Here is a 20,332-nt window from a genome sequence, read left to right on the forward strand (position 1 = left end):
CTCCTTGCACAGCTCTCGTCTCAGAGTGCTGTCTGCCGGTAATGTAAGGGTAGTCTCCAGGTGCCTCCTGCCTCGGGGAGGCCTTGAGGCTGCACATTAAATTTCCCACCTGTTTCCAATCTTCTCAGCTTTATGCCATAAGACTTGTAACTATCTTTTACATTAATTATTACTCCCAAAAGTTAATTAACAGGTACAACTGAAGGAATGAACCCGACTGACTGACTGAGAAGAACTACTTTTAAAGTGTCTGGAGTAGAGTACTCATAGAATTCAGAAACTTTTGTCTTCGTGTTTAATTTTACAATTAAACTCCTCTAGGACTCAGTCTGTACACTTTCTTTAACTGTAAAATGTTAGACAGTTTTTCACAAAACTCGTGAATTCTTCACATGATAGCTATTTGATAATTTTGTGTCATTTAAATTAGCAGACCCCCAAAAACATCTGGCTCCTGCCACCAAGGTGGAACTGAAGTCTATAATATGGAAATTATTAGTCTTTACTTGTCGTCTGAAAAAATTTGTTGGCATAAATAAATGAGTGAGTGTGTTGACAAAGTTGAAGATTTTCATTGAGATTTTCTACAAGCATAAATCACTGATATGGTCATCCATAAATAAAATATGAACTGCCAATTCATAGAACCATTTTAAAGCTGGTTTGTTCATAGATGCAAAACTACTACCTGTGTTTTTATAGGAGCAGAATAGTCTACCCCTAGTAGTGTAATGCTTTGTATACGAAATGGGGAGTATTATTTCTGGTCAAATCCAATTTGATCAGAAGGCTTAAGTGAAGGTTTTGGTGAATAGTTACAAATAAAAGATGTTCTTGAATGAGAACTATATGATAATTTTCAAGATTGTAAAAATCAATATTTTAATAATAAAAGTCCTAAAATGCAAATTGCCCATTCTAAACTAACCCTCATTATAAATAAAAATAAAAGACTTATCCTGTCATCTGAATTAGTGCCTAATCTGTAGACTTGAATTTGCTCAGTATTCGCATAGCATACTGTTGTGACCCAGAGAGTAACCACATTGAGAGCACTGTCTATTTCCAGCCAGAAGACTTGCGAAGCACCTTTCTGCCACCTAAAACACTATTTGCACGCGAGTTCCCCATCCTTTGTCATCTCTGCATGGCTCCTCTCTTTTTGTCAGTAAGGTTTGGCTCTTCAGTGTAACCTGAGTTGGGCCACACTGATCTATCTTCAAAGAAACACACTGATGAGGGAGAAAAAAGAGAAATCTATTTATACATAGAGATAATTTGGTTCTAGACTTCAAGATTAAAGGAAAGAACCTGCTAGCTCCACCTGTATGTACACTTACCAAATTTCTGGTTTGAACTCCAATGTGGTCCTAAGTTTCAGTTTTTCCTCAAACAATTTTAAGAGTAGATTTTCTGGTTTAAAATGGTAACGATTTACTTTCAGGTAGTTTTCTTATTCCTTTCTGGCCTGCTTCTGTCCTTTCTTAAAAATAGCATTTTCCCCATCCTAGTCTACCCTTGGTTTTCAAAATACTTTTATTTAGTTTTCTATGAAGATCTGTATTTTTCTGAGAAATATTTTGGTTCAAAAGAAAGAGCAATAAGGCTAAAGGCTATAATTTAGTAACTAACATAATATTGACAAAGAAAATGCTTTTCCTTAGTAGGAAAATATTATTCTGTGAAAGACAGTAAGACTATAAATTATGGCTTTTTTCATATACTATATGCAGTCAGAATTATTTCCTGATGTTTTGTTAAACTATTTTTACAGTCCCAGTGGGTCTTTGTTATCTTGCTTGGAGCAGGTTAAAACATACCTGCTTACTGACGGAACATGCAAGTGTGGCTTGGAATGTCCTCTTATTCTTCCCAAGGTAACCATTTCACAACAGATCTACCAGTAGTTTTTGTGTTTGTTTTTTTTTAGGTGTTTTGTATGTTTGCTTTTCTCATTTGGCATTTCATTTTTATGTTACTTCTTCAATCACATGTGCATTTTAAAGTCTTTATCTCGTTAGATATCTTTTTGCATGCATTTTGGAATGCTTAATGATTATGGAAGATAGTTCAAATCCCAGTCATTTTCAAAGGTGACAAACCTATATTCATATTAAATGTTTCATTATAACCTCTTTTGCACCTTTATATTACAGTTATATCTATGCTCACCATTTAATAGTGCAATATTTTTCCCTACTTTTAACTGCTCAATCTGCAATGCTATTTTTAGCATTGGTGTAATAAATCTGCCACAATGTTTCTAAAATCACAAAGCTGAACCCTCCTAGCCAAAACATGAAACTGTTTTGCTCCTTTGCAATATAGAAGGTAAAATCATTTTAAATGATAAAATATTACTTACTATGTAGAAACAGGTCATTGTTCTCTGAATATCTATTATAGTGCTAATTTTAGAACTAGGATTAATAAACATCTTTTTCCTTTTTATTTGTGTGTCACCTCATCCCACAAAAAAAGGGGGGAGGCTTTTGAAACAGCTCACATACATATACACAATAAATAAGACTTTTTTAAAATTAGAGAAATAGATTATTTTCAGTAGGTGAAAAGGTAATATAGAAGTAAAATAAAGCCAAAGAAAAACTTGGCACATAGAAATGTCAGCTTTTAGCATTTTGAAACTGTATTTCATCTATTTTTATATTGTTAAAACATCAGGAAGCATCTAGAATTGGGAACATTATCAGATAATATACCTTTCCATAGATTTATCTTGGCTATTTTAGGGTTAGGATAATTTTCATTATTTACTTTGCCACTAAAAACCATGAGTTCAGCAGATTTATTAAGTTATATAAAGTCGCTTTTCTTAAATTTAAAAACGTGCGAAAGTTTTATTTCAATTTATGGCTTAATCTACGCACAAAGTGTTTTTTTAACAAAGCATCTTTTAATTTAGTGCTTTCACAAACATATTCTAAACAAAGGGTGTCGTTTTTCCAGGTGTTTAATTTTGATCCGGGAGCTGCTGTGAAACAGAGGACTGCAGAAGATGTGAAAGCAGATGAAGATGTCACAAAGCTATGCATACACAAAAGAAAAATCATTGCGGTGGCCACACTTCATAAAAGCATGGAAGCCCCACATCCTTCTCTGGTGCTCACCAGTCCCGGAGGAGGAACAAGTATGTAATACAGGGAAGGGTTTAGGAATTGTCCTCCCACACTCCTCTCCTAGGGAAGGAGTCATGAGAAATCACTTTGCCAAGCATTTTCCAAGTTCACTCTTCAAACATGCACAGGCCTTTTAACGTTGTGAATGTTTTATCATTTTATCACAAATAGCAAATTTGTTCTGAAAAATTTCCAGGAAGTTGTGTCCCATAATTTCCTATCCAAATCATCTAGTTAAACAATTAGAATAAACACCGATTAGCACATACAAGTGCTATGCAAGTATGTAGAGCTGAGCTAACAAAAGAGCAAGTGACACAGATCTTTAGAAAACAAATGTAGCCTTTTTCCTAGGGCTGTATTGGAATGTGTGGTTATCAAGTCCTCAAATGCAACTAGCAGTGTTGTTCTTTCCATCATTTAATAGCTATTTATTGAGCACCTACTAACATATTACTTTGCCAGGGACTTTTTATGCCTCCCTCATGCATGCTTTCATTTTTAAAAAATTTTAAAAATTTCAAAGCTGCAGAAAAAGTGTATGAACAGCTCATTGGGAACCCTTGTACCCCTTCATCTGGATTTACCAATGAAGATTTTGTTGTAGAAGTTGCCGATATTATGACAATTGACCCCTAAATAGTTCAACACACAAGGACACTCTCCTGACAAACCAAAATCGAATTCTCACATTCAAGAAATTTAACATTTATATCATATTATTTAATATGCAGTCTACATTCAAATTTTTCCAGTTGTCCTAATTTCTTATAGTTTTTTCTTTTTAATCCAGGATGCAATTAAAGATTGCGCACTATAATTAGTTGTTACGTTTCTTTAATCTACATCAATTTCCCAGACTTTTTAATTCTTTCATGGCATTGACATTTTTGAAGAATCTCGGTCAGTTTTATAGGATGTTCTTCAATTTGGATTTGCCTGATTGTTTCCTCATACTTTGTATACTCAGGTTAAACACATTTTCCTAGGAATACTGCATGGGTAATGGTATGTCCTCATTAAGAGGCACATACTCGCCATTTATCCCATATCGATGACATTAAGTTTGATTGCTTAGTTATAGGTATGTCCATCTGATTTCTCCATTGTTAAGGTACTCCTTCCCTTTATGATTAATATGTAATCTAATCTGTGGAATTATACTTTGAGAAAGAACTTCTTTTTCTAAGGGCAAGAATATTAACTCCCTCCAAAATATTACAATCAACGTAACACTTGAATAGCAAATTCAGGATAAAATATGTCCAAGTGCCACAGCATTTGTTTATGAAGGGTAAGTGATACTATTCTGCAGATTCCTGAAAAACAGGGATGGTGAGTGTAACCTGTAGTCATCAGAGAAGGCTTTATTGCAGAACTCAGATTTGGACCAACCCTGGAAAATGGTAGGATTTAGACATATGAGGAAAATAAGACAATTTTTGTCCAGAATGAGTAGAAGTGATGATGTGGAAACTAGTCTGACTTGAGAAGAGTAAGCCTGCGTAGGTAAATCATCGTAGGCCAAATCATCGGCAGCTTTAGATGCAAAGTGGAGTGATTGTGATATCACACAGGTAAAGATTTATACTTAGAACTCATGTGACAAAGGTGGGAGAGAAATATGACAGCTGTTAGCAGAGAGCTCCTTTCCAATAACCCTCTAATCTTTAAACTTGAACAGGAATAATCAGGAAAAAAATTGCTCCACTAAGGTATATAAGAAAAAAAGATCTTTTAAGGAATTTTTCTTTTTCTTTTAATGATCTACATTTTTTTAATTAAAATAGATTGTGACGATCTAAAGAGATTTAATAGTAATAAATTATTTAAAATTTACCATTACCCTGCACCTTTGAGGTAACTGTTTTCACTTTTGCTTATTACCTTGCACATGCGTTTGCACACACTCGTATCTGCTGCTCTTCTCGTGTGACATTATATCACAGTTTTACCTCTTTCTACAGAGTCTGCCCTGTTGCCTTTTTCATGACCTTAACAGAATCTTGATCTAGGTCCTTTGTCATACCCTATACGTACAAATTTCAGTATTGAAAATAAAAGTAAATATTTAATTAGTACAGGTATAAGAGGTCTATCTCTACCCCCTTTTAAAGTGGTATACTTTCTTGGATTAAATGTTCCTCGTTTACTAGCTTCAGACATACCGTGTTTCCCCGAAAATAAGGCCCAGCTAAGATCGTCAGCCAGATGGGCACATTTAATACGTTATAACGATGTTCCAGAAGATGACATGACTGTATTTGAATAAATGTAGATTGTTGTACATGAAAAAAATAAGACATCCCCTGAACATACGCCCTAATGCATCTTTTGGGGCAAAAATTAATATAAGACCCGATCTTATTTTCAGGGAAATACGGTATAAGACCTGGTCTTATTTTCGGGGAAACATGGCAGCATGTATTTCAATTTCCTAATTTTAAACTATGTTGTATATAAGGTTGAGATTTAAGTAATTAAAAGTTCAGACTCACATGGTTTTCACCTCTATTTTACATACATAAACCTATATATTTACTTTCTGCTTATTCTTTTGAAAGGTCTCCTTGAGTATACATTGAAAGCCCTTGGTAGGTGCCTAGCATTTACATTTGCCAACTCCTCTAATACTTACGTTCCTCACTGTAACATAACAGCAATGTGACTTTTGTTTGTTTAGTGTTTCTGTTATTTTAAATGTGGTGACTATTATTCCTCAGGTATGTAAGAAATCCTTTCTAAGCCACAGCCATTTTCTAAATTCTATGGAATATAAAAAATGCAAATGTCTATGTTTTTAACCACTGAACTGTAGATAATTATATAAATACCCAAGAAAAGACACACGTCCGTAGTTTTGTTTTTGAAGAGGACCCTGTCAATCTTGTAATAATACTAATACAAAGAACTGTGTTCTCACTATGTCAAGCACAGTACCTAACTGTTTTCATATATTCTTTCTTTTATTACAAATTTTAAAAATCTTTTTTAACAAGAAAATAAGTTCACTTGCATTATATGCTGCAAGTCTCTGATATCACTGGTTCTCAATGCTTCATACATTATATCCAGAAATCACTCTATCAAGCATCTCCACCATGGCAGAGACCGAATACCCACATTTCCCAAGAAAAATATATATTCTCTTACTTCTTGAACGCACCCTACCTAGACTTCTTGTATATCCAAGGTGGAGAACAACTGTGTTAGAAATTATTATGATATGATTTGACCTTGGTATACTATTGGTAAGAGAAGTGTATTTATCTTAAATGTGCAATTATATATATATAATTACATATATATATATACACACATATATACATATACACACACACACATACACATACATACATCTACACACATATACCTCTGATTGCAAATGAATCTAAGCACACTTGCCAATATGTTGTAATAGGATAGGGGTGGCCATTATATAGTATGAATGGTACCACTCTCATCTCCATTCCTATAATAGACTCATGGAGCCCAGCTAAAGCTCACTCTCTTTTTCAACATAGCTCTCAGCAGCCACCACCCAGTCGATAGCAGTTGGCCTATGAAATGAATTTTATGTGCTACCCCTGTTTTAAAAGGTACAACTTTATAAAATAGTTAAACATCCTTAGGGGCTAAAAAACTTCAACCTAAAATTCTGACAAGTTAGAGTGAAAATTCTGTCTAACGAGCCAGCTTGCTTTTGTTGCCTGTTTTCTGTCTGATCTCCAGAGGAACTAAAAGAATTCCAAACAGGCAGTGAGGGAGCAGTGCACTCTGTGAAAGGAAAACACTCGGTTGGAACCCAGCACTAAAGATTTAGCAATCGGGCTAAATTTTGCATTGGAATTCTATCCTAATAAAAGAAGTGCAGTCTTTTACCTAAGCTGGTTGATTAAAACTGTTTTTACAGCAAAGAAACTGCAGTGTTACAGGCTTGATACCGGTAAAAGCTAGGCATGACTGCAGTATTACTGCATTTACTGTTATTACCACTCCCATTATAAAAGGTTCCAAATCCCATTCACTTAATTCACAAAAAGTGAGACTCTTTTACTCTCACGTTGAAAATGTTGGGATAAGGAAGGGTTCCTGTAGCTGTCCTGAGGAGGTTTCAGTAGGTAACAGAAACATTTATAGGATAACAGATTTTCTGGTGAAAATGGCAATTCATTTAAAACACCCAAGAAAATCATGTGCCACACAGATGCTAATTTTCTCTTGTACTGTGTTCCTAAAAACTTCAAATCCAATAAGAGAGTAATATCGCCGTTTCCATCTGGGCTGTCAATCTTGATTTTGCATATTGTAAATATGATTAGAATGGCTAATGTCAGTGTGTACGGCTTCAGCTCATCATCCTTTCTCCACAGATAAGAGGCCAACAAGCATGATGAGCAGTTATTGAGAACCTTAGTGAAGGGAGAATAAGGTGCCTTTTTTAAATCAAAGTTTAATGTAGAGTGCAGAACTTCTAGTTGCACAGAGGTACAGCTTCCGTTTGCAAATTTCTATTTCCAGATGCCCTCCCTTTCTCCAGCCCTCCTTCTCTCCCCCCACCCCTGCCCTCACCCATCCCAGTGACAAAAGAACAGAGTACTAACAGAACTTCTTTCCTCTTTCACCTCAGATGCAACTCCAGTAGTACCTTCACGGGCACCAACTCCAAGATCTATAAGAAATAAGTCTCATGAAGGAATTACAAATTCTGTAATGCCTGAATGTAAGAATCCCTTCAAGTTAATGATCGGATCATCAAATGCCATGGGAAGGCTGTGTGTACAAGAACTGCCTGGAAGCCAGCAACAAGAACTCCACCCTGTGTATCCCCGGCAGAGACTGGGCAGCAGTGAACACGGACAGAAATCTCCATTCCGTGGCAGCCATGGAGGCCTGCCCAGCCCGGCGTCGTCAGGTTCCCAGATCTATGGAGATGGTTCAATCTCGCCGAGGACTGACCCACTTGGAAGCCCTGATGTTTTCCCAAGAAATAATCCTGGTTTTCATGGAGCTCCCAATTCTAGTCCCATTCACCTGAATAGGACTCCTCTTTCTCCATCTTCAGTAATGCTACATGGTTCTCCTGTACAGTCATCCTGTGCAATGGCTGGAAGGACTAATATACCTCTTTCCCCAACCTTGACTACAAAGAGTCCAGTAATGAAAAAACCCATGTGTAATTTTTCAACTACTATGGAAATACCACGAGCAATGTTCCACCACAAACCGCCCCAGGGCCCACCTCCCCCTCCTCCACCTTCTTGTGCTCTTCAGAAAAAGCCATTAACATCTGAGAAAGATCCACTTGGCATTCTTGACCCTATTCCTAGTAAACCGGTGAATCAGAACCCCGTTATCATTAATCCAACCAGTTTCCATTCAAATGTCCACTCTCAGGTACCTGTGATGAATGTAAGCATGCCTCCTGCTGTCGTTCCTTTGCCAAGTAATCTCCCTTTGCCAACTGTAAAACCTGGTCACATGAATCATGGGAGTCATGTACAAAGAGTTCAGCATTCAGCTTCAACCTCCCTGTCCCCTTCTCCAGTGACATCCCCAGTGCACATGATGGGGGCTGGAATTGGAAGGATTGAGGCATCGCCCCAAAGATCACGCTCATCTTCCACATCATCAGATCACGGAAATTTCATGATGCCACCTCTAGGACCCCAGACCACTTGTAGTGGTATTAAGGTTCCACCCAGGTCACCAAGGTCAACAATAGGGTCCCCGAGGCCATCAATGCCATCAAGCCCTTCTACCAAGTCCGATGGACATCATCAGTACAAGGATATCCCTAACCCATTAATTGCTGGAATGAGTAATGTACTAAATACCCCAAGCAGTGCAGCCTTTCCTACTGCATCTGCCGGAAGTGGTTCTGTAAAGAGTCAGCCTGGTTTGCTGGGAATGCCTTTAAACCAGATCTTGAACCAGCACAATGCTGCCTCCTTTCCAGCAAGTAGTTTACTCTCAGCAGCAGCCAAAGCACAGCTAGCAAATCAAAACAAACTTGCTAGTCACAACAGTAGCAGCAGCAGCAGTTCTGGAGCTGTTGCTGGCAGTGGCAATACTGAAGGACGTAGCACTTTAAATACCATGTTCCCTCCGACTGCCAACGTGCTTCTCCCCACAGGGGAAGGGCAAAGTGGCCGAGCAGCACTAAGAGACAAGCTGATGTCTCAGCAAAAAGACTCGTTGCGGAAAAGAAAACAGCCACCTACCACAGTGTTGAGTTTGCTCAGACAGTCTCAAATGGATAGTTCTGCAGTTCCTAAACCTGGACCCGACTTGCTACGGAAGCAAGGTCAGGGTTCGTTTCCCATCAGTTCCATGTCTCAGTTACTACAGTCCATGAGTTGTCAAAGCTCTCACTTGAGTAGCAATAGTACCCCGGGTTGTGGGGGCTCAAATACTGCTTTGCCTTGCTCTGCTAACCAGCTGCATTTTACAGATCCCAGTGTGAACTCCAGTGTTCTTCAGAATTCACTGACACAGAACATACCTGTACGAGGGGAAGCCGTGCACTGCCACAATGCAAACACTAACTTTGTCCACAGTCACAGCCCAGTCCCAAACCACCACCTTGCAGGTTTAATAAATCAGATTCAGGCTAGCGGGAACTGTGGGATGCTCAGTCAGTCGGGCATGGCTTTAGGAAATTCATTACATCCCAATCCACCTCAGTCAAGAATTTCAACGTCCTCCACTCCAGTGATACCAAACAGCATTGTTAGCAGCTATAATCAAACAAGTTCTGAAGCAGGTATGGTTTTCTTAGAAAAAAGTACCCAAAGGTACTAAACTTTTCTACGTTTTTTTAAACATTTGTACCAAAATATTTATTATGATAAGAAATGATCCTTTCCCCATTGTGAAATTCTCATCATTTCTTTAGTATTTATAATTTTATTTACAGAATGCTAGGGATTTGTCTATTAGGGGGAAAAATAGCCAAGGGGATTCCGTGTGTTTCCGTTACTTGTTGTCAATCTGTGTCATTTTGAATAATGCTTGACTTTCAGCTGGTCGTATAACCATTGGACTCTAAACTACAAAAAAAGCTGTAGCAGGCCATGTGTTCTGCCTCGTGAGGCGTGCACTGGTCTATGCCAGTACAAGGCCGTTCCCCCCTAGCTTGTGTTTGTATTCAGGTAAATGAAGCTCATTGAAAAACCCAAAACGGCAAAAATAAATGGATTATCTGTTCTTGCTGCTGACCAGAAATTAGGTAAATGAATAGGAAAAGGTAACTAGAAGGTGTATGAAATAGAAAGCTGTCTTCTAATGTGTTTTCTTATCCTAGTTTGCTATCCTTTATTATTATTAATTATTATTAATTTGTTTGAGAAAATTCAAAAATGGACATTGGCTACTACCTTTTTTAAAAGGGTAATAATTTAAGTTTTCTAATAAAAAAAGGCTTGAAAACCTGATTTCCAGAATTTCTGATCTTGACATTGTTTTACAATTTTCTCGTAGAACTAAACCATTATTTTTAGCATGGACGTTAAGGTTTTGAACCCAAATTTATTGTATCTCTTCATCCACTATTAATGAAGGAGATGATTTTATTTTAAAGTAGACACATTAGAAACTGTATTTTGTGCAATAGAGAGTCCTCAGAAATTGTTATAAAAAAAAACTGTAAAGAAGCACTAAAGAGGTAAATTCAGTGAGACATCAGAAAATTTGACCATGAAAACATTAGAAAGAATACTCAAACCCCAACATTAATGATTTGGGAGATTAGTGGGAAATGACAGGGAGGAAATAATGGATGAGTGGAGAGACAGTGTTATTCAAACATGAAAACAGTGGGCGTTAAAATCCAGATTGCTGCTGGAAATGAGAAAACTGCTGAGGCTTTCAGTAAAAAGCTATTGTGTGGCTATGTATAGGCTGTATGTATTCGATACCACCATGCTGGAACAGCATTATAACCTACATGGTTTTGTTGCTGATAGTGAAGTCAAGTGTCTTCCTGGTGTCACTGCTTACATCCTCCACAACTTGTGTTGTGTGTCATGTTTTGATGTCAGTATTTAATGAAGAACTATTCATTGACCTCTTGCGTTAAAAAGAATATAAGGTGGAGAAGATAATTGAAATCATTAGTGCCTTCTTGATATTTTTAGTCTAAGGAATCTCATGAAAATATTTTCTGTGTCTAACAGGATACTTATTCCAAACGGGCTTCCAGCTTTTCAATGAGTCAGACTCCTTTTTAGAGAATCCCCCACAAATGAAAATTTAATCTTATGCATTGAGTAGATTAAAGTTACATAAAATTAGTTATTATTTAAAAATTCACCATATTTATTAACCATACCTTTAATCATTTATTTGAGACATTGTTAGTCTCATTGTATTATATCTTTAAATTTTGATACCCTTTACCTCAACTTACTTTGTTTCAGGTCTCAGTTCATATTGCAAAGTATATATTTTATTAACAATGTATTTAAATTTATCTATAATGGAAAACACCAACATTTATTTATATTCTTGTTTATTGTCAAGTTTAGACTTACTTTATATAATCTTGAACATGTATTTTCTTGTTCCACGCATCTCTGTAAAACATTGGATCCGGATTTCCAGTGCTGGGAGTGTCAAAACGCGCAGGGTGAAAATGTATTAACGCAAGAATAGTGTTAGCGTATAAATAGCTAAAAAGAACAAGAGTAAATGTCTAGTAATGATATGGATGTGACCAATCACATGTAAGCTAGCAGAAAGCATATGCTTGATAAAAACCGAAGTTAGTAAGAATTTTTAAAATACTAAACTTAATAAAAGTAAATGCTAATTAATGTACATAGATGTGCTGCTGGTTATGAAAATGGGTAGATTTACTAATTAATATCACTCTTTTGATGACCTGAATATTGAAGAGGTCTCTAATGCCATTTTTATTTTTAATATGTAGTGAACTGTGTCACTGAATCTTCTGTCATTGTAATTGCTAAGCCTAAATATTTATTTACACTGCCATTTATTCCTCCGTCAAATAAGCACCAAAGCTAGGCATTCAGAGTCAGATAGCAGATGACAGTCACAGCTATCTCTGTAAGTTTTGTTAGGTATTCCTAGTGTACCCATAAGAATTTAAAAGAAAAACACATTTTATTCCTCAAATGTTACTTGTAGCTATTATTGAGTACCTATTATGTACCTATATTATTTCTAATTTATGCTGTTTTCCAAAGTCTAAGTTATTATTGTCTCCATTTTCAGGATGAGTAAACTGAGCCTCAGAGAAGTAAAATAACTGTCCAAGATCATATATAACTGAATCAGGATTTGAACTCATGTTCATCTGATTCTAAAATCCATTTTCTTCCCAGCTGCATAAGTTCTTCCTCTGAAGCATTTATTGGTCAAAAATACTCTTTTCTCTTTCAGCATCTTTAAAAATATCCAACAGATAATGAATGGAAGCACATGAAGGCTGTTAGAAGCCACGTCTGTAAACTTTTGATGCACTTTTAGACAAAAGTCAGTTATATTTGCCGTCTTTTTTGGATTCTGATACCGTAGTGTACAATTATTAGAATGTTTGTGTCAATGCAGATGAATTGTCAAGAGAACAGCCCCTCATTTGTGAATCACATTTGGTGACCTTTATGTTAATGAATTGCTATCACCTCACTCAGATGAGAATGGGTTTCCCAGTGGGTGGTGTGTCAGTAGACTTTTTTTATTATTCGTTTCAGATGTACAAAACAATGTAACAGTTACACATTTATACCCCTCACAAAGTGTTAAACCCCCTCCCCCAATCTACTACCCCTCTGACATCCTATATAGGTGTTACAATTCCACTGACTGTTCCTTATGCTGTACTCCACATTCTGTGAATGAATATATATATACATATATATATATGGGTGTGTGTATATATATATATATATATATATATATATATATATATATAAAATATTAAATTGTAGTTGACCTTCATTATTATTCAGCTTCAGGTGTACACTGCAGTGGTCAGGCATCTCACTGTCCATAAAGTGGACTCCCTAATAAGACAAGTGCCCATCAGCTACCCTACAAAATCTTTATAACATTATTGATTATATTCGCCAAACTGTCTTTCGTATCCCCATGGCAATCTTGTGGTTACCAATTTGTGCTTTCTAATCCCCAAATTAGTCAGATGGAGAAAGACAAATACCATATGATCTCACTTATATGTGGAATCTAAAGAATAGAACAAATGAACAAACTAATCAGTAGACGTTTGAGGGCGACTGTCAGGCACATGCTAGCCTTGGTTCTCTGAGCAGGATAGCACAGTGAAGGTGAGAGAGACTCTCAGGTAACCCGGGCCAACTCTGTCTGCTCTGTGGTAACGAAGCCTAGGCAGAATTCAAGTCACCTCCCGCTCAACCCAGTGCCTTTTTCCCACTCTCTGAATATAACATTTTCCACTCTCAAAATGTTATATGAAGACATCAGTTAAGACAAGAAGTCACTTGCTCTGAAAACTCTTCATTCGATTGGTAATTTTTTTTCAAAAACTTTTTAAGCCTATAAATGAATTTTATGGGACAAACTCAGGTATGGGTACTGGAAGCAAAGATAGCATAACAAAATCAGGTAAAAGATATGAAATGCATAGGAAACATTTCTAACACTTAAGACTATTGAGGCTTTATTAATTGTATGTGGAGTATTGAAACTGCCTTTCCACTAAAGCTCTCTAAACACTTTCATTGTAAAGGTGACAGGTTTCTATTAGCTTGCTGGATATCAAATTACAAGTAAAGTTTAATATTTCCACATAACTCATTTAGAAACTGACCAGTAGGACACTTGGTGACATTCCTCAAGTTGTAAAGCATAGCTCTGGTAGAATTGGTAACCAAACCCCCACAGTTCCTGATCTCAGTGCAAACACTCAAACTGCTGAGTACAGGTACGTTCTGACATCCATGGGTAGTGCACTGTGAAAGAAACTTTCAGTTTATGATGAGAGACAAGTTTCAGCATTGCAGTGATTCCAGCACGTGTCCTGTGGTGTTTTAGTTTAGAGAGGAATCCAAAATCAAGTGCCATTGACTGGCACATGCCTCCTCAGGCCTCTGACTGCTGCCCACCTGCTGACCATAGAACAAGAAACACGCATACCAGTAACCTGGTCCTCTGCACAGGACTTAGCTGTGTCAGTGTCCAGTACCCTGGGCCTCTGCATAGGACTTAGTTCTGTCAGTGTCCAGTACCCTTGGCCTCTGCACAGGAATTAGTTCTGTCAGTGTCCAGCACCGTGGGCCTCTGCAAAGTACCTAGCACTGTGAGTATCCACATGACAACCCATCCTTTCCATGGCCCTGTGGTTTTTTACAGTTTTCAAATAAATAAAAAGATTTAGACTACTCTGCTAACTAACTTTAACTGAACCTTACCTTCCTCCAGTATGATAAAGTTATTAAATATAGCTTTTTCACTTTAAAATGCTTTTTATATTCTCTCATTTTTTCTAATAAAAACATTTAATCAACTCTTCTAAACACGTGAAAATATAATCCTCTGAAGGAGCAGAGTAGGAGTTTGTACCAGAAAAGAAAATAATTCAAAAATTTATTTGCCTTAACTCAAAGATATACATTGACTAGCAAGAATATAAATAAACCTGCAAATAAATATATGTTCATGAATTTATATATATATGTATATATATATATGTTTATATATATATATATATATATATATATAAACATATATGTTTTTTAACTCTGGAAAAGAAAGTTTTATTTCAGCACAAAATACATTTGATTGAAACTCTACAGCCATTGATATGGTAGGTATAAGAAAATGAAATAGAGACCACAAAAGAACACTTTGGGTAAAAGACTACAAAGTCATGAGGTTGGTTTTTGTGTTGTATGTATTTTTTAAGTCTCAGAACATGCCAGAAAGGAAATAAAGGGAAATTATCTTCCCTACTTTTGAGGTTGGAGGTGCAAAAAGATTATGGGATAAAAATGCTCCAGGCTGTATTGTACTATATAAGTTAGCCCTCTCAGGATATGGGAAGTTTGTGTAGAAATAATCTAGTCTTCTGTAGACTAATGTAGATTGAAGCAAAGCACAGGCTTTTTTTTAAGGTCATGTCTGAATTAATAACAGTGGCTATTGAAAGTGTTTCTACCCAAATTTTTAAATGCCCAGACTTTATCCTTCATCTGATGCACAAAGCTTCTAGATTAAAAGTTGCCCTTTGCTCTTGTTTTTTAACCAAATACCAAAACTATATTAAATTCTTCATTTGTGATAAAAATCTATGTCTTCTTTTGGTTAAATTTTTGCAAAATGAGCCATTTCTTCTTTGCTGTAAGATATTTTTACAACAGACAATGTCTTGCTGTGTAAGAAGGTTTTCTAATATCAGGGTTACACCACTTGTTTTGTTTACATATTCCAGGTTTAATGTTTCCTTGTGTACAAAAGAAGGAGTTAAAATGTGTTTGACTTTAGACATTGAGTCTGTGTAATCAAAGATGATAACAGAACTCAGAGTGGTGTGATATGTTTGCTGATTCAATGATCTATTTTGTACCTTTCAAGAAATAAATTGTCCCAGTGTGTAAATTGGGAGAATTTTATTCCATTGCAATACATTAAGCTCACTTAGAAAGCCACTAGAAATCCTTCAGTTCTCTAGGAGATGCCTAAGTTATTATTTACTAAAATCAAGTGGCCTGAAAACAGTGAAGCAGCTTCTAAAAGTATCAAAATTCTAGGCAGTAATGTTAAGTCTACAAAAATTTGACTCATTAAAAATAACACTTAAAAATATTCCTATGATGTTATCAAAATAGATTTCCACATGCATGTAGTACTAAATAAATCAAATCATAAAGTTCTCACCATCTAGGAACTTACATCAGACAACATGAACACCAACCAAGCAAAGAGTTGAGTAAAAATTATTTTCGAATAATTACACTTCTTGTAAATTCCACGTAAATCTCACCTTTTTACAGATGACAAATGGAACGTGACAACAGAATTCCGAAGGAGTTGCTGAGATACTTCTGGGGTAGGAGCTAGTCCAAAAATTCGGAATATCTATCCAAGACCTATGGGTACCCGTCTAGGAGACCGTACTTATCCCAGATACCCTAGAGCAGACTCCTGTGCTACATAGCTCCACAGGGACGCCCGTCACCTTAGAGTCTGAGAAACATGCTTCCTGGAACACAGGTCCACAGGCTGAGCAACTCAGGCCTGATCCTAACACAGTTGTTTCTCAAACTAATTTTTACTTCTCCCCACAGTAAAAATTAACTTGCATTACAATCCACTGGAGATATATTTTTAATGGATAACTAAAAGTTTCCTGAAAAAACACTACATGTGATGCACTCTGATATTTCCCATCCTATTCTGTCTTATTGTATTTCTTTTCTTTTATGACAGTCATGACTCTCTGAAATAAATGATTTTATTACCCACTAACAGAACATGACTCAGCACTCATCTAGATAAGTTAACAGAAGCAGATTCCACAAAATAATACCCTCGCTATGCAATGTACTCCTTTTTTCTTTTCTATTTCATTTATCAAAATATACTGGTTGGGGGGGGGCGCATACTAAATTGATTTTGCAGCCCCAAATAGGTCTAAACACTGACTTAGAATATTCATGAGGCAATTAGCTCAGCAAATATTTATTGAGCACCTACTATGCTAAGCACTGTTTTAGCACTGCAGATGAAATAGTACACAATGGAAAGATACAAAGTTATCTGTAATCTAGAAATTCAGCTTGCTCTGCTCATTAAACAAAATAAGGAGATAAAAGTTCTAATTAGAATGTTGATGAAGCATTTTAACTGTTAATTTGAGCATATTCAGACAACAGAATCCCGCCAACCAAGAGATGCCACTGATTCCTTCGCCCGCTTCTTCTAAGTGCTCTGGTTTTGGGTCTCTCCCTCCCTCCCTTGTGGAGAACTAAAAGCCACTACAACGGTTCTACCCTACGATGGTTCGACCTATGATTTTTTTCAACTTTACAATGGTGCAAAAGCGATATACATTAAGTAGAAACTGTACTGCGAATTTTGAATTGTGATCTTTTCCAGGGTTAGCGATATGCCCTATGGTACTCCCTCGCGCTGCTGGGCAGCACGCAGCAGCTCCCAGTCAGCCACACAATCACAAGTGTAAACAACAGATAGTCTGCAGTGTACTATGTGGCCAGAGTGACTTTGGATACTGTATGCAATAAATTACCTGAGCTAGTCAACACAATTATAAAATGGGCTTTGTTTGATGATTTCGCCGAACTGTAGGCTAATGTAAATGTTCTGAGCAGGTCTAAGGTAGGCTAGACTAAGCCATGATGTTCAGTAGTTTCGGTGTAGTAACTGTAATTTTGGTTTACAATATTCTCAACTTAATGGGCTTATTGGGCTGTAACCCCGTTGTAAGTTGAGGAGCATCTGTAGTCCTCAGGGCTTCCTGTTTACTTCTGGTGAAGGAGATCTAGGAATTTCCATGAGGATCTAAAAGCACAAGGATAGAGATTGATGTGTTTTTGTAAACATGTTTTACCATGCCATCATTACTGAGGCTTAGAAAAATAATGTCTTGTTGGAAGATCTAGACTTCTCATAAAAATTAGTTTTCAATTTATTTTTTAACCAATTCCTTAAGTGTAGAGGAGAAAATTTTACTATTTCCACTGGATTGAAAAGTGAATTGTATTGATTACACTCATGAGGGTATGGTATTTTCTCTTTTCTCTAGAAGCATTTTTATTAAGGATTGCCGTTGACTCTGTTTGCAATCAAGTACCCTTGCCAGAGCGAATGGTACAGGTCAAGTGGCAAAGGAATTCTTTCTATGACTCATGTTCTTGATTTTTACGGTTAAACATCAGTATTTGGGCATCTCAATTTAGAAAATATTTTCTAGCATAAAGCAGTGTTCATTCAAAATTGGAACTATAAATGAAAGTGATATAAAGACATTTAAAAACACCTTATTGGTCCATTTGGTGTGAGCTTGATGCCCTCTCCTACACAAATGGAGACATGTACAATACCGTTAATACTTAAGATCCCGCCATAGAAGAGTTTAACACAATATGAACAATGACTTTTCTCAGAAAACATTGGTGATGAAGAAGAGAAATCTAAAGAAGTAGACAATTCCTTTGTTTTGAAAAACAATTTTTTAAAATGAGACAGATAAAACCTCAAGAATGAGAATTAGTAATAGTAGGAAAAAAGTCTTTCAAAAAATTTACTGGTGGTATTTCTGTGTCCACACACATACACACACACACACACACACACACACACACATCATAAATTATATTGTTTATATCTGGAAATCGACCCCCCCGGATAAGCAACCATTGTCATTTCCTCATTACTGGACTCAGTCTCTGATTGGGTGTCTCTGCACGTAATCTTGCACCAGGAAGGTTTATTTGGGTGGCTTTCCAGTCTTCTTCCCTACCTCTTTAAAAGCAGCAGAGACAATGAGAAAAAGAAATGGCAGTTCATGGTGCTGCTGGCTGGTATGAAATAATCACTTCTTCCAATTAAAGGACTTCTCCAACTTACTGTTTCCAGGCTCCCAGCTGCCTCTTGGTTGTTTAACGGCTAAATGGTTAGTGAATAGTTTGCTTTTGCAAAAACTCTTAACTGTCCCTTTCATTAGATTAAGCACTACACATCTTGGCTGCCAAAAAAGACAAAAAAAGAAAGGAAGAAAGAAAACATTTTCCCCACATTCTTCAACAAACCAGAAGGTTTTTATGCCCAACTAACTATGCAGTAGGTTCACATGAGAGTTCCTATTCAAGATTAAGTGGTTCAGAAATACGCAATCTCCAATTTTTTCTCCAGCTATAAAAATTCAGGGTCCTCTGTTATGACGGCAAGCATTAATGAGTGACTAAGAACTCAGAGAACTTTGTGATGGACCTCTTCCTCTGTACGGTGATTTTAACTCCCTGGAACACCTGGGAGCCTTCTAAAGTAACTTGTCATCTTCCAGCCATCGCCTTTCCAACATCCCTTGTCCTGGCATTGGACCAGTACACTGGAGAGTCCTTTTTCACTTTGTCCACAAATGGATAGTATTCCCTCCCTTTCTCCCCATACACACATGCCAAACACTCAGCATCAAATGCAAATGCTCTGATTTCTAGAAATTGAGTGTAACTTTCCATCTTAGTAGATTCATTCAACCAAGAAACATTTTTTCAATGCCAACCACGTGTTAGAGACTGTGTTAGGTCTTGGAAATACAGAAGGAAATAAGAAGTGGTCTTTGCTTTTAATGGATTAGAAAGATGATTTCAAATTTCTTCACTGCTGGTCTAAGGCAGCACGTTTAACCATGGCAGGGAAGGCCAGGGTGTGTGGCAAAGCAGCATACAATGCTTTCAGTACTATTTTTTTGTTTTGAGGATACATAGGACTCTATTATCCTCCATGTACTTTATTACCTCGTCTTTTTAAAAAAAAATTACTTTGCTTTTACGTAGGAGCCCTTTCTACATCTCCTTTTCCACTCTCAAATCCCAGATCAGATGTTAGCCACTTGCTTCGTTTTCCCTGACGTCTTCAGTTTACAACTGTCCCCCTGTTATATATCTATTATAGCTCTTAGCATATCGCATTATAGTTAACACTAGTTATATGAAAAGAGCTTTAAAAGTTCCTGGTTCGTAATAAGTGCTCAATAAATGTATATTTGAAAGAAGAAAAAGAGAGACAAGGAAATTCGTGTGTGTTCATCACTTTACCTAAACTCTGAGTTCCTGCAGGAAAGAGCTGGATATTATGTGGATTTTTTGTTTTTGGTGGGTTTTTTTTTTTGTTTTCATTTATATTTTTGTTTTGGTATAACCATTTCTATCCTTTTGTTCAGCAGAATATACCTGTTTGTTGCACTGATTTGTTGAAAATTAGGGAAAATAAAAAATAGACTTTGATCCATATATTACCCTTAAGAAGTTTGTGGTATTCACCACCGTCTTGTTTGTAATGCAAAAAATACACCCAGAGTGGCTGTATTTTCCTGTTATTCTTCAGAATATTTAGATGGAAAACATTTAGAATAATATCCCCCAATGCCTACTTTCTTGAATCCTAAGTATGGATGCTTCTCTTATAAAACAAAGATTAAAAATTAATAATAATAACCTCTAAGGAAA

The 20,332-nt window shown here is 36.6% G+C and overlaps 1 protein-coding gene across 6 annotated transcripts in view; it reads left to right on the forward strand.

The window, feature by feature from the left end:
• Positions 1-20,332, forward strand: part of MBD5 (methyl-CpG binding domain protein 5) — a 380,468-nt gene that overhangs the window by 324,270 nt on the left and 35,866 nt on the right. For 3 of the 6 annotated variants that reach the window (XM_081051257.1, XM_081051256.1, XM_081051260.1), the window contains exons 7-9: positions 1,775-1,877; positions 2,968-3,148; positions 7,768-9,903. In XM_081051257.1, coding sequence (XP_080907383.1) covers positions 1,775-1,877; positions 2,968-3,148; positions 7,768-9,903 — 2,420 coding nt within the window. The remainder of the gene's footprint in view (positions 1-1,774; positions 1,878-2,967; positions 3,149-7,767; positions 9,904-20,332) is intronic. The other 3 variants (XM_081051259.1, XM_081051261.1, XM_081051258.1) reach the window with 2 other exon arrangements.

The sequence above is a fragment of the Rhinolophus hipposideros genome, assembly GCF_964194185.1.
Source record: "Rhinolophus hipposideros genome assembly, chromosome: 6".
Classification (NCBI taxonomy): Eukaryota; Metazoa; Chordata; class Mammalia; order Chiroptera; family Rhinolophidae; genus Rhinolophus; species Rhinolophus hipposideros.